The 15,305-nt window shown below is 58.3% G+C and overlaps 1 protein-coding gene across 2 annotated transcripts in view; it reads right to left on the bottom strand.

Annotated features, from left to right (window-relative positions):
* Positions 1-6,040: 6,040 nt before the first annotated feature.
* NDUFA10 (NADH:ubiquinone oxidoreductase subunit A10) overlaps positions 6,041-15,305 on the bottom strand; it is a 38,757-nt gene continuing 29,492 nt past the window's right edge. For both annotated transcript variants that reach the window (XM_004001759.5, XM_027967036.3), the window contains one exon: positions 6,041-6,421. In XM_004001759.5, coding sequence (XP_004001808.2) covers positions 6,353-6,421 — 69 coding nt within the window. In that variant the 3' untranslated portion in view covers positions 6,041-6,352. The remainder of the gene's footprint in view (positions 6,422-15,305) is intronic.

Below are 15,305 nucleotides of genomic sequence, written 5' to 3'. Positions count from 1 at the left end.
GAGCCCTCCCGGGCGGGACACACGCTCTGCGGCAAGCAAGGTGCTCCTCGGGTGCTCTGCGGCTGTCGAAGCCCCAGGCGGGTGGGCTAAACGACTATGCCGGTGGAACCTGGAACACCCCGGGCACACAGCTGCGCCGGCACGGCCCTCACCCACCCCCATCCTCCTCCACGCCCGTCGCCTCGGACCTCACACCCGCTCTGCAGCCGCACCAACCTTCCAAACACACCATGGGTCCGGTCCCTCCTGGGAACGGGCTCCTGGGTGCCCAGCACTCCTGCCATGGACCCCTTCCTGGACACCGGCCCATCTGGGGATCACCCACACCCCACGTCGTTGCTTCAGCTTCTCACGAGTGACAGCTGGGTTCCTGTGCATCCTCCAGTCAGGGCCCTGGGGCCTCAGGCTTCGGTGGGACAGGGAGCTGCCAGCCTGGGGCAGCCCTTCCTCCCCATCACCTCTCTGCGCCACCTTCCTGCCTCCTCTGCTCCTCACTTCAGGGCTGGGGTCCCTACACGCCTTCCCAGGGATGGACCTCGGCACATGGGTGCTTGGGGCTGGAAGCTGAGGGCGCCCCGGCGACTACGGCCAGGGGACCTCGGGCTCCAGGTCCCGGCTTCTTTCTTCCCGAGTGTCACAGGCCCCCCAGCAGCTTGAGGGTGCACGGCAGCCTTGGCTGGTCCTCCCGAGCATGCAGGGCACGGATCCAGACCCAGGCTGCTGGCAGGCTGGCCACCCCCTGCCTGGGCACCACAGCCCTCCTCCCGGGCATCCCGAGGCCAGGCCTGAGGGGACCCACAGACGCCAGGGCCTTTCCCACCAAGGATGTAGCAGGAAAGCAGCCCACGGGGTTAGGGGGGGCCTCTGCAGTCCCTTGGGGGTGCCCTGAGCCCCGAGGCCCAGGCTGCAGACTTGCTGTCAAGGGGCCCACAGGGTCGCACAGAGTCGGACATGACTGAAGCGACTTGGCGGCGGCAGCCCACGGGGCTGGGGTTTCTCTGCCTCAGGAGTTTGGCCGGGCCTGGACCAGCCAGGGGAGCGGGGCACCCCCACCACACCAGCGTGGGAGTGTTTTTCTTCACCAGGACTGGCAGCCTGCAGTCAGACGGAAGCCAGGGCTTCCCAGGAAACGGGATCAAACTCGGGGAACACGGCTCCACCGCCCCCTGGCGGCCCTGGGGCTGCTGTCCACTCGCAGTGGGGTCCTGGGTCTGGGCCTTGACCAGGCCTGAGGGCCGCACTGGCCGTGAAGGGAAACGCGCTTCCCCATCCACGGTGCAGTGGTGTCCAGGGGCAAGGAGGAGGGCGGTAAAGAGAGCGAACGCTGACGCTCCAGGTGGGCTGCCTGAGGGGTCCCCATGCCCGGCCCTGACCTCGGTGCTCCGCCTGGGGAAGCAGGGGGTGGGGGAGGGCAGTGCCGGGTGGGGCCCCTGCCCAGCGGGGGCTTGAGGTGCTGCCAGCACTCAGGCCGGGGCTCTGGGGCCCTGTGCGCCCCACGCAGCCTCCCCTCTGGCCCGTGGTCCACACGAGGTCTGCATATGGGTCAGCCCGCAGGCCTGGCCCACGCCGTCACGCCACGCGGCCCGAGGCTGGGTCTCAGAGGAGCCGGTCTGCAGGTGGAGGGCTGTGGGCCCCGGGACAGACAGGCTGCAGGCGGGGCGGGCGGGGAAGCACAGAATGGGGACCCCGAGGGGACAGGGCTCTGGCCTCGGTGACACTGGGTCCTTTTTCTGGCTTTTCTCCAACTTCCGTGCTGAGTCGAGGCCGTCACTGCCTCCTGGAGGACCCCTGCCCCCTGAGCAGCCTTTGCACCAGGCAAGCCCCTGAATACCCTCCTTCAAGTCACAGGGTGACCGCTCGGACTCGCCCCCAAGGATGTGAGCTGCACAGGGGCAGCTGGCCTGGGTCAGGGCAGGGTCCCGGGGAGGGGAGGGCAGGGAGCCCCGGGCGGGGCCACTAGGGAGGGGAGAGGCCCCGGGGAGGTGCGGCACAGGGTGGGCCCAGCAGCAGCACCCCCAGGCTGCCGCTGTCCTTAGACGGCCTCCCCGTTGCGTCGTGGGGCTCGAGTGGGAGTGTCGGGCTCCAGACGTCCACGTCCTGCCCCTGGAACCCGCGGCCATGCCTGCATGTGGCGGGTGGGGCGGGGGCCCTGCAGGTGGGACTGCGGGCCGGGAGCCACTCTGCGTTTTCTGGGGCCGTGTCTTCCCAGGGCCCGTGGACGGAGGCAGGAGGGCCAGGCTCAGGAAAGGAGGCCAGGGACCTGAAGAGCGGCCGCGAGCCCCAGGACCCGGACAGTGTCCTGAAGCTGGGAACGCCAGGCAAACGGATCCCCTGTGCACAGCTGGCCCTGAGGCCTCCTGCGAGAGGACACGGGCGTGGTTTGAGCTGATGAGTTCCAGTCACTTGTGACAGCACCACGGGCCACTCCAGGCTCAGTGGTGGCCCCACCGAGACCAGGCGGGATCACCCCCGGGGGCTGGGTCCCGGCAAAGACACGCTGCTGAGTGCCCACCCCAAGGCCCTCGCAGTGACCTCAGCGGGGCTGCAGCTCTGGACACTGCCCTTCCCGGGGCATTGACTCACCACCCTTTCCGCAGGCTGGAGGCTGCTGCAGGCCGCGTGGACAACCTCCGGGCAGGGGCTGGGGCGTGCCCAGACCCCGGGGAAGGCTCTGTCTGTGAGGTCACAGCACTGCTCTCACGCGGCCGCCTCCCGACACCTCCAGGGGGAGCTCATGGAGGACTCGCTGCCTCCCCAGGGATCCCGGGCCCAGCCCGTGGTGTCCCCACGGCGCCCGCAGTGGCGTCCTCTGGGGGCCATCTCAGCCCCGAGGGGTTCCTACCAGCCGGCTTGAGGAGCAGAGGGCGCTGAGAAGCGGAAGTGGCTTTTGAGGAGGGCGAGGTAACTGAGCACAGGCCGGCCCTGCACCTTCCAGGGAAGCGGCAGAGACAGGCCCGGGCTCACCAGACGGGCAGGCCTGACCACACTCGCCGGAGCAGAGATGGGGCTGTTTCAGTTTATTTATTTTTTTTTTAAATTTTTTCTGTTTCAGTTTAAAGCCAAGAAAAACACCTGGAGCCTTTCCAGTCACTTCTGACCAGGTAAAAAATTTATCATTAGGTTTTTTTTTTTTTTTTTGTACTCTCAAATGTAAATTGGTTAACTGTCAGAAAAAGCCAGAGCCAGACCAGAGATGATGCTTTGAGCTGTGGTTTGGAGAAGACTCCTGAGAGTCCCTGGGACTGCGAGGATATCCAACCAGTCCATCCTAAAGGAGTTCAGTCCTGGGTGTTCACTGGAAGGACTGATGCTGAAGCTGTAACTCCAATACTGTGGCCACCTCATGCGAAGAGCTGACTCATTAGAAAAGACCCTGATGCTGGGAGGGAATGGGGGCAGGAGGAGAAGGGGACGACCGAGGATGGGATGGCTGGATGGCTTTGTGCAGTGGGGACCTCTAGCCACCGGAATCCCTTCTTCACCTACATTACATTGTCTCAGCAAGATTTTCCCTCTTTACAGAAGGGATCCATTTTCATTTCAGCTTCGGCTGGTGCGTTGCAAAGTCTCCTTGCTTTTGACTTCAACAGAAATTAGTTTATTAAATTCATCTCTTAAGAAAGCAAGCATCACGTTAAGTACGCAAATACTATAGACCTAAGTGCGTGGGAAACGGCACTGGGAACAGGGCTACTCGGCAGCCACAGCATTTGCGGGGCTGGGGGAGAAAGGCCCTCTGAGAGCGTGGAGGGGCCAGAGCAGGGTGGAGGGCATCGGCTGCGCGAGGTCCCAGCCAGTGGAGACGTGCAGGCCTCCAATGGCAGAGGCCTTACGACAGCGGGGCTGCGACGCGGAACCTGGTGCTGGGCGCCAGCCCTCCTGCTGCAGGTCCAGCCCGCAAGTTAGACTCTGAGGGCCGCACTGGGACCGCCGGGCCAGCTCCAGGCCCACTGCCCTCCTCCGAAGAAGCACAGCACTGCGTCTGCGCTGGGATGCCCCAGGGCCTGCCTGGACCGCCACTCACCCCTCTTCTCCCCACGAGAGACCCGGCATCTGCAGCCGCAGCTGGGGTCTGTGTCCTTTCTGCCCCCCGTCCAGGGCTGCAAATGGCGGCTGGGACCCAGGAGGCTACACACACACACACACACACACGTACTGAAGAACCCGCCGCCGACCAACACGTGCTCCCTGCTTGCTTCTTGGTGCTGACGTGTGCACTGCTGAGAACGACCAGCCCAGAAACAGGTCACTGGTAAGGGAGCAGGACAGAGAGACCCCGGGCCAAACTGGTGGCTGACGGGCTTTTGATAAACAAAATGGGCTTCAGCGGGCAAGGCAAGGGCGTGTCTCCTTCCTGTCGAATCACAGATCCCGGCTCGAGACCAGATGAGGACAGGTAAGCAGCGTCCTTGGGTCACCTGACCCGCGCTGGGCCACACACCTGGTCAGCGCTGGGCTGAGGACTGCAGGGACAGTGAGGCCCAGTGACCCGCCAGCTGGGGCGGACGTAAGGACCTGTCTGCCACCCCCTCTAGGCAGCTGGCGGCCTCTCCCGCCTGGTGACAAAACCTGAGAGAAAAGGTGCTTTAGGGGAAACTGACACCTTCTCAGAGTCTCCCTCCTGGAGACACACACGCGTGGTTGTGGCAACAGGCTTCCTCCCCGAGCCTGGAGCAGGAGAGGCTGGAAGCGCACTGTGACCGCCCCCTGGGTTTCTCGCGGCTGTGGGCCTTCCTGTCAGACGGAGCCACACCAGTTCCTTGGGCCTTCCGTGCATGCAGAGCCTCGGACTCGTGCTCTTCTGCCCAACCTCCCAGGAAAAGAAACTCCAAGCACAATGCGATCACACCCATGGCCTGGGGGGAGCAGGGTCACTGGGTCAGCACTGACCGTCCTGCCCGAGGCCTGTCACCGGCCTGCCCGCTGACCTCAGGCCCGCGGCGGCTGTGACAGTGAGCGCTGGTTACTTACAGAGCAGGGTCACTGGGTCAGCACTGACCGGCCTGCCTGCTGACCTCAGGCCCGCGGCTATGACAGTGAGCACAGTGAGCACTGGCTCTTTAGGCCAAGACACCGGCAGATAATCAGACAAGTTTCCTTCCCTTCCTCTCCTCCAATGGGTCTGTGAGGGGCTCCAGGACTGCCCCCCTGCCTGGCGCACTCACTTTTAATGACAAAAGCAGCTTTTTCGTGAAATGCCTCTGGATTCCAACCCAGAAACTGCTGGGAAACTTTTTAATCCTTAAGATCTGACCAGAGTGAGGCCAGCAAGGGCGGGAGGGCAGGGAGAGAGGGGAAGGCGGGGCAGGCGGGCAGTGGGGCTCCTGCAGCGACCCCCGTCCAGGACTGGAGCCACGGGCCACGCGGCGAGGAAGCGCCTGAACTGAGCCCTACACTGACGGGGGGCGGGGGGGGGGGCCCTCTCATCTCACTTACGTCTCAGCAGTCACCTGTGGCTTGGAGCTGTGTGCTGAGCACGCGGAGCCCTGGGGCAGAAAACCTGACGGAGCGGTTCTGCAGCTTAAGAGCTCAAGGGTGACAGTTAGCCTGCAGGAAATCTCGCTTCTGTTCCCAAGTTCCAATGGCAGTGAATGAAGAAGTGTGGTCCCCTCTCGTGTGACTCGTTTCTGACAACTGGACTTTCAGGCGATGAAGGGGTAGGCACGCTGATTTGCTTTTGCGTTTTACCCCACCGCCATCCTTGGCGTGAACCTCCCCTCGAAGGAAGAAGTCACGAGGTCGGCTGACCACGGTCCTCGCAGGAGACTTCCAGAGCTCTGCTGCAGCACATGCCCGGCTCTATAAACCGGGGGTAATCTCCCCCTCCTTTGGCCATTTCCTCCCTGCCTTCTCCCTTTTCCTCTAAGGCGGTAGTTAGCACTCTAAAACACACAGGATGAACGCTTCAGAACCACTCTTCAGTCCTAACCCAGGTCTTAATCAAACCAAACCACATCCAAGCAAACTGTGAGCTAATGGTGTGCGCACACACACGTATGTGTCATGTGCACGCATGTGCAGACGCATCGCGGAGAGAGGCGCCACAGAAACAGTTTTATTTCTCGAAGTCTGAAGACACAGGCACAGACTGGGCCCGACACAGCCGGGCTGTGGGGAAGGAGACGCTCCGGGCGGTGCCTGCTCTCTCACAGCGGACGCTGCTTGCCTGGGGACCGGTGCTGCAGAAGGAAGCTGGGCCCCCTAACTGGGGGGCTTCCGTCCGCTCCCGTGACTACCCAGCGTCCACTGTGCGATGCTTGCACCCCTGCCCTCAGCATGAGGCAGGCGGAGCCCAGGAGCGGGGGCCCTGGGCGTGTCTTCGTCACTGCGAGGAGGCGGCCTCTGGGAGGCGTCACTTCAGCCAGATCCACTTGTCCCCCACATCCTCGTTGTACCCGGCGCGGTACTTGCGGCCTGGCAGCTGCGGAACGGAGAGTGTGGTTACCAGCAGTTTACAGCAGAGACGCAGCCCTCGCTCCGTCCCTCGTCCCCCAGGGCAGGGGGGCCTGCCCCTGGGGCTTCCTGCTGCAAGGGTGAGGGGCTCCTCGGGAATAAAGCACAACGGGACCCCGCCCCGGGAGCTTCCATCCTGGTGGGGCGCTATAAACCCAAATACTGTCAACACCAACCCAAGCGCTGCCTTGCTGCCAGGAGGGGGCCGTGGAGCCACAGGGAGAAGCGGTTCTGGCCCAGGGGAGCCACAGCCACGCGGGAGGGCGGCGGCAGGGGGCGTGTCAGCCCTTCCCCCGACCCTCCTGTCGCCTGCCTGCGCCTCCTGCAGGGACCGCACGGCTGGTCAGGGGCGGGGGCCCGGGACACCAGGTGGGAGCCAGGAGCGGCCACAAAGCAGGAGCTGCGGGCGTGTCCCCCCTCCGCCACTCCTGTCCACGTGGCTGCAGGCGTGTCTCCCCTCCGCCACTCTTGTCCCACGCGACATTCCCAGCCAACTGCCACAAACACAGTGGCTGGAGCAAGAACATTCTAAGATTTTATCATGCCTCTGATTTTATCACATCTGAAAGTAACGTTTTATCTGAATGAGGAGTTGCAGCCTCATGTCCAGAGAACAGAGTTCGGATCTCAGGGACGCTCTGAGAGGCTCTCCAGCCTCCCTAACAGCAGCAGACCCCGCCAGGCCAGCCGCCAGCACTGCAGGACGGTCTAGGAAGGCTCTGCCATCTTCTTTGTGAATCGGATTTTAAACCACAGAGCAGAGAACAACCGCGAGCAGAGTGTGGAGCCGCAGAGCCCGCCAGCCGCCAGCCTCTGTGCCAGTCTGCCCTCTGCCCCTCTCGGGCAGCACCTGACTGGCCGTGGGCGCGGAGCAGGGTCCCCAGGTCCGGGCGGCGCTCTCAGTGGAGAGAAGCTGACAGAGAACCCCAGGAGGTTGCCGTCTGCCGTGTTTCACAGTGAGACGCAAAACTAGCTTCTTCCTTTCTCTCACTCCATATCCCCTTTCCACCAACCTGCGCCTCCACCGCCAATCCAGGTCCTCACTGTACACCCCCTGCGTGGAGCCGTGAAGGCAGAGGTCACAGGGTCGCCCAACGCATCCGTCAGGAGGTGCCTGATGAGCCAGCAGGAGCGCAGCCCCTGGGCCTGGCCGGAGCCCAGCGCTCTGGCCCGCGCAGGTCCGTCCTGCGCTGGGGGGAGCCGGCAGGGACGGTGGGTGTGAGCTCTGAGTGGGGCTCCAGAGGCAGCGGAAACGAGGTGATGCACTGAGTCTGACTGCGAGGTGCCTGAGGCCCTGGTGAGCCCTGACGTCAGGAAAGGCACCCAGCTCCACCTGCTCCAGGCTGGGCGGCCAAGTGCTGGAAGGGGCTGGAGAGGTGCGAGGTCACGGAGGCTACTCCGGGCGCTTAGAGATGCTGGCACAGGCTGACTTAGCCAGCTGCTCAGACACCAGCCAGTTGAGAAAAGAAACACATATTCACTCATCCTCCTGGAGGAAACAGATCCTTCCGCCTCTGACGCACTGTGTCCTAGCTGCTTCGAGAGACATGAACCAAGTCCTGTGTTCTCTAAGCTTGTAAAATACGCAGACCACATGAGCCAGTCGGGAAGTGGGACAGCAGCGGGTGGAAAGTGCTGGAGGGGCGGAGGGGTCTGAGTGCTCCCTGCCCGACCGGACGTGGGAGAAGGGGACGCGGTCCAGGACAGGCGGAGCGCCTACTGCAAACACACCCATGCTCGGGGCTCATCTCCACGCCACGGGGTCGCAGTGTCGTTCAGGAAGACGTCTTAATTTCATTCAACTCACATTAGCTGAAAAGGAAAGCTCCTAACTCAGTACTTGTTCAAACACCTGAAAATAGGACGTTTCCTAAAAATCCTAAAACAAGAGTGACAGCTGAACACGAGCGAAGTGTGCGCACCCCGGCTCACCGGGCCGAGGGCGGAAGGCGGCCCGCCTCTTCAGAGCCGCAGGCCCCCGCGGACACCGCACCTCCACACAAGCCCATGCGCCTGGCAGGACGGCTACCCCTGACGCTGGCTTTGCTCTCCGAGGGACACGCAGTCTTTCCTATACACAGCAGTACGCATGATGGGACACGCAGCCCAACGCTGACCTTCAACAGGAGCTCCCCACGGAGCCTGAGGTGAGGTGGGGGAGAGGCAGGCCTCAGCGCCTCTTCCAGCCACAGCCCGCGAAGGACAGACTGGAAGCACTAGACATCTGCTCACAGTAAACAGCCTCTGAACTGAGAGCGGGCATTTCAACAGCGAAACAGACGCCAAAGCAGTGCCGACCACGGTCTGAATGCGCAGAGGACGTGCAAGCAGCCAGGTCTGAGCCTGGCTCCTCCAGCAGCTTCAGGCAAACTGACCCTAAGGCGTTTCTGTGAACTGCAAGTTTGTCTTTAGTAAAGTGAACTTTGTAAAGGCAAGAACATACAATATTCACATATTAAAGTTACCAAGCAACTATTTTAAAAATGGTAAAGGGGAACCTGACAGTGAAGATGAAGACAGCAAGCTGAGGCGGTAAGGAAATGCGAGCAGCGCGAGAGGAAACCGAAGGCCCTGCCGTCCTGGCAACTGTCTTGCACGCGATCTGACTCATGGAGGGAACACAGTATCCTAATAGCATCTGGCCTCCTTAAATTGGAAAGAGACAGACTCGGTAAAGTGGAAACCAACTCACGGCTCGTCCACCCCAAGGAAGGGCTGTGCAGAAGCAAACAGCGACCCGATGCAGCGTCTGAAACGGCTTGAAAGGCCAGCAGGCGCTCGCGCCCACGCTCAGCATTCACATGGAGTCGTCCACAAGGTCCCTTCCGACTCCAGAGCTGCGGGCAGTGTGTGCACGGAAAACGTGCTGACAAGCGGCCCTCACGGCCCTCTGAGACTCCCGGCAGTCCCTGGAGACTGCGTGGAGGCGAAGGCCAGCGGGAGCCCGGCCAGGGCCACCACGGGTCTGCAAACAAGCGCCCAGGCCACAGGTCAGCGAAACCAAACCAAACCGTTCATTCTTAGCACGTGGAACTCCGAGACCCTTTCTCTCCTAAAAAGCCCACCCTTCACTAGTCAAGGCCCCCGTGGCACGGCAGGTGAAGTGGCCGAGCCACACAAGGACTGACACGCGAGGCGCCAGCCCAGTCTCCCAGTCTCACCTCCCTGGGCTGCACTCTTGCCGACAGAGCTTCCTCTCCTGCACGCTGCCGGCCGCTCTCCCCGCCGCACGGACACTTCCATCCCTGGAGTGAGCCGAGCCTGCCTCTGCCTCCCAGGACAACTGCCCCCCACTGCAGGTGCGGCGGGGACACCAGCGCCCACGCGGGCAGGCACCCAAGACCTCTGCTACACGGCGGCTCCCACCCAAGTCCCCCAGCACTCAGAGGCCCAGCTACGCACTCCCTGCTGGCTCATCCTTCCACGTCCCCAGTGCCAGAAACAGCACCTGAAACGGGAACCACAAGACAGGATGCCAGGGGCCCCAGCGTGGCAGCAGGGGCTGGGGAGCGCAGCCCCCACTGCTCAGCACTCTCGGGATGCCGCAGCTCCCCAGAGCATCACAGCACAAGGCTTCCCTCACACACCCTGAACTGGGGCTGAACGGTTCTCTGTCCACTGCACAAAGGGAGACCCAGCTCCCCGCTCGGACCCTCTGTGGAAGGGACGTGGAAGACCCAGCTCCAAATTAGCTTTCAGATCACAAACAAACACAGAGAAGCCTTCCGCTTCCAGCAAGACAACAGCCCAGTGCCCTGAGAGACCTCTGGACACAAAACCTCCAGAAACGCTTTCAGCTGCGCTGCTGAGCAATGTGAGGTCTCACCTGGGGCTGGCATGGAGGGGGAGCGGGAAAGCTGCGCGAGCGGCAGGCTCCACCCCGGCACACCTGCAGAGCTGCTGGAAGGCCCTCGGAGCGCCCGGCAGGTGGTCATGGCGACCCAGCTAGGTGTGCCGCTCTGAAGTGACTGGGGGGCGGGGAGAGGGGAAGGTGGGGGGAGGTGGAGAATGGGCAAGGAGGTCTCAACGGGGACCTTAAGAATGCTCTGCCTCAGCCGGGCCCCACACAGCACCGGCTCCTGACCTTCAACATCCTGGCCTGGAATCCCACAGGCAGCAAAGGAAGCTCAACCGTGGCACTTCCGGAACCCCTGGGCCTGGAGCCAGCACAGTCCACCCAGGAGCAGAGCTGTCAGCGCCAGCAAACAACACAGGATGACCCGTGCGTGAAATACGCAGGGCGGGAGTACACCCAGCTACAAGCCAAGGTAGCTGATTTCCAGACAGTCTGGGTTCACCCGAACTCGAAACTTCTGGAGCCATCGTGTCCTGGGAGGCGTCAGGGTAAAGAGCCACAGAGCACGAACTCAGGGTCCAAGTCTCCAAAAGGCAGCAGGAAATAAGCCACCATGGGTAGGAATCAGAGAAAACGGTCAATGACAGAGGAAGGCTCCACCCCGACACCACACACGGAATACAGCGACTACGTTCAAGATGCCTAAAGCAAGAGAAAAAACTGCAGACAGAAGCAAGGAGCAAGACACTACCAACGAATCGGGAGTTCTCAGCTTAACAAGAAAGAAATTTAAATCTAGATCCATCCTGGTTAAACGCAAAAACACCAGGAACAGAAAGAGCACACAGCTCCTGAAACAAAAAAAAAACGAGACTGAAATATTTAATTAAAGAAACAGAAGGGTAATGTGCAATTTCTTTTTCCCAGAATTGGAGGCACTGCCCAATAATCTCCAACCACAGAGCGTCAACAAGCTCAGCCTCCCCCGTAGGAACTAAGTTGCTCCTCTCCACTACGCTCGCAAGAGGCGATGGGTGTGTCTTGAGAACACCACCCCCTCCTCCTTCCCAGGCCCCCACAAGCGCAGGGCCGGAGCTCCTCAGGCTTCGGAGGAGACCACGAAGCAGGTTTGGTTTATCACCTTTATTATGTTAATCAGGGTGATACAGCCGACCCTTGAACAACGCGGGGGAACCAGACTGTGGAACTGGAGCGGGGCCACCTGTAAGATCTTGCCCCACGGCGTACAAGGGCCAACTGGACAAACTTCTCATATTCAGACTGGCTAAAACCCTCATTTTTAAATGCTGTTTCCCTGGACGGTGAGAAACTGGGGGAACTCATTTCAGCAGACCATCGCCATAGAAAGCACCCCACCAACTCTCACTTATTCCAGGAAGTAAATGGCCACAAAACACCCTCTGCTCTACTACTGAATCAGTCCGGCTGGGAAAGAAACAATCCCTGAAAACGTCCCCGTGCGGCTTGCCCGCCCCCGCAAGGAGCCGCCCTTATCTCGGGGTCTCAGAGGACAGTGACCTCGCCGGCTGCTAGCTCAGCCATTTTTAGAACTATGCTCATAGCCGGGCCGGGGACCCTTCAGGGAGAGAGACGTCTTTCTGGGTGCAGACCCCTGGAGAAGAAACTTGCAGAAGGGTTTTTATTTGTCCATCTTTATTTGCTGCGACGCCGTCTACAGCGGAATTTCGCGATAACTGTTGCTCACATCTTTAAGGTCCAAACAAAGTTCTGTGAATGAAGAAATACACTCTAATTTCTAATTTCATCCTAATTTCAACTTACCATTTTTTAAAAATTCAGACTTAAATTGAAGGAAGTAAAGAAAACCATTAGACCATTCAGGTATGACCTAAATCAAACCCCTTACGATTATACAGTGGAAGTGGCAAACAGATTCAAGGCATTTAATCTGCTAGAGTGCCTGAAGAACTATGGATGGAGGTTTGTAACACTGTACAAGATGTGGTGGTCAAAACCATCCCCAAGAAGAAGAAATGCAAAAAGGCAAATTGCGTTCTCTGAGGAGGCCTTACAAATAGCTGAGAAAAGAAGAGAAGTGAAAGGCAAAAGAGAAAAGGAAAGGTACACCCATCTGAATGCAGAGTTCCAAAGAATAGCAAGGAGAGATAAGAAAGCCTTCCTCAGTGATTAGTGCAAAGAAACAAAGGAAATCAACAGAATGGGAAAGACTAGAGATTGCTTCAAGAAAATTAGAGATACCAAGGGAACATTTCATGCACAGATGGGCTTGATAAAGGACAGAAATGGCATGGACCTAACAGAAGGAGAAAGTCTTAAGAAGAGGTGGCAGGAATACACAGAACTATACAAAAAAGAACTTCATGACCCGGATAACCATGATGGTGTGATCACTCACCTACAGCCACACACCCTACAGTGCAAAATCAAGGGGGCCTCAGGAAGCATCACTATGAACGAAGCTAGTGGAGGGCATGGATTCCAACTGAGCTGTTTCAAATCCTGAAAGATGATGCTGTGAAAGTGCCGCATTCAATATGCCAGCAAATTCTGAAAACTCAGCAGTGGCCACAGGACTGGAAAAGGTCAGTTTTCATTCCAACCCCAAAGGAAGGCAATGCCAAACAATGCTCAAACTACTGCACAATTGCACTCATCTCACATGCTGCCGCTACTGCTGCTGAGTCACTTCCTGTCGTGTCTGACTCTGTGCGACCCCATAGACGGCAGCCCATCAGGCTCCCCCGTCCCTGGGATTCTCCAGGCAAGAACACTGGAGTGGGTTGCCATCTCCTTCTCCAATGCATGAAAGTGAAAAGTGAAAGTGAAGGCCCTCAGTCGTGTCCGACCCTCAGCGACCCCATGGACTGCAGCCCACCAGGCTCCTCCGTCCCTGGGATTCTCCAGGCAGGAGTACTGGAGTGGGTGCCACTGCCTTCTCCTCGTTTCACATGCTAGTGAGAAGGACATGGCACCCCACTCCAGTGTTCTTGCCTGGAGAGTCCCAGGGACGGCGGAGCCTGGTGGGCTGCCGTCTGGGGGGTTGCACAGAGTCGGACACGGCTGACGTGACTTAGCAGCAGCAGCATACGCTAGTGAAGTAATGCTCAAAATTCTCAAAGCCAGTCCTCAAGAACTTCCAGATGTTCAAACTGGATTTAGAAAAGACAGAGGAACCAGATATCAAATTGTCAAAATCTACTGGATCATAGAAAAAGCAAGACGATTCTGGAAACACATCTGCTTCAATGACTACGCTAAAGCCTTCGACTGTGTGCATCACAACGAACTGGGGAAAATTCTTAAAGAGATGAGAATACCAGACCACCTGACCTGCCTCCTGAGAAATCTGCATGCAGGTCAAGAAACAGTTAGAACTGGACATGGAACAACGGACTGGTTCCAGATTGGGAGAGGAGTGTGTCAAGTGCGCATACGGTCACCCTGCTCGTCTGCAGAGCACATCGTGCTAAACGCCAGGCTGGATGGAGCGCAAGCTGGAACCAAGACTGCCGGGAAAAATATCAGCAACCTCAGATGTGCAGATGGCACCACCCTTATGGCTGAAAGCAAAGAGGAACTAAAGAGCCTCTTGATCAAAGTGAAAAAGGGGAGTGAAAAAGCTGGCTTAAAACTCAACATTCAGAAAACGAAGATCATGGCATCTGGTCCCATCACTTCATGGCAAATAGATGGGAAAACAATGGAAACAGTGACAGACTTTATTTCCTTGGGCTCCAAAATCACTGCAGATGGTGACTGCTGCCATGAAATTAAAAGATGCCTGCTCCTTGGAAGAAAAGCTATGACAAACCTAGACAGCATATTAAAAAGCAAAGACATCACTTTAATGACAAAGGTCCAGCTAAGTCATGATTTTTCCAGTAGTCATGTATGGATATGAGAGCTGGACCATAAAGAAGGCTGAGCACTGAAGAACTGATGCTTTTGAATTGTGGTGTTGGAGAAGACTCTTGAGGGTCCCTTGGACTGCAAGAAGATCCAACCAGTCAATCATAAAGGAAACCAGTCCTGAATATTCATTCATTGGAAGGACTGATGCTAAAGCTCCAATACTTTGGCCACCTGATGCAAAGAGCCGACTCATTAGAAAAGACCCTGATGCTGGGAAAGATTGAAGGAAGGAAGAGATGGAGACAGCAGAGGATGAGATGGTTGATGGCATCACCGACTCAACGGACATGAATTTGAACAAGCTCCAGGCATTGGTGATGGCAGGTAAGCCTGGCGTGCTGCAGTCCATGAGGTCGTGAAGAGTTGGGCACGACTGAGCAGCTGAACTGGAAAATATCAAGTAACTGAATTTCATTTTTTAAAAAACCCTCTAAATAATGAGACAGGTTTTACCCCACAAAATAAACCCAAAGGCTCTGATGGCCTGCTGAGCGCTAGGAGGGGAGGGCGTCCAGAGGGTCTGACAGACGCCTCGGCTGGCCCACTGTCAGCACCAGCAGTGACGGCAAAGTGACAGGGCTTCAACTCTGCTCCCCCCAGACGCACAGCCAGGCCACTCACGAGACGGGCACCAGGCAAGCTCCAAGTGACGGGCACTCCACAGAACACCCGACCAGTGCTCCGCAAAACTGGCAGAATCACTCAGACAAGTCTGAGAAGCGGGCACAGTCAGGAGGGGCTTACGGAGACAGGACAACCAAAAGCCACAAGCTGTCTTGCATTATATCCTGGGTCAGAAAAAGGCTATCGAGGGAAAACTACGGAAGTCTAAATAAGGTGCGGTCTCTCGTGAGTAGTAGCAACATATCAACAGCGTTCAGTATCGGTAACAAATACACCACACGCATACGGACATCAACACGGGGAACTGGGTGTGTAAGAACTCAGTCACAGATTTAAAAGACGCTTGCTCTTTGGAAGAATAGTTATGACAAATTTAGACAGTGTATTAAAAGGCAGAAACTATGGCTTTTCCAGTAGTCATGTATAGATGTGAGAGTTGGACCACAAGAAGGCTGAGCACCAAAGAATTAATCATTTCAAACTCGGGTGCTGGAGAAGATTCTTGAGAGTCCCTTGG

The sequence above is a fragment of the Ovis aries genome, chromosome 1 (genome assembly GCF_016772045.2).
Source record: "Ovis aries strain OAR_USU_Benz2616 breed Rambouillet chromosome 1, ARS-UI_Ramb_v3.0, whole genome shotgun sequence".
In the NCBI taxonomy this organism is placed as follows: domain Eukaryota; kingdom Metazoa; phylum Chordata; class Mammalia; order Artiodactyla; family Bovidae; genus Ovis; species Ovis aries.
The sequence above is the reverse complement of the archived record's forward strand: the minus strand, read 5'-3'. Positions and strand labels throughout refer to the sequence as shown.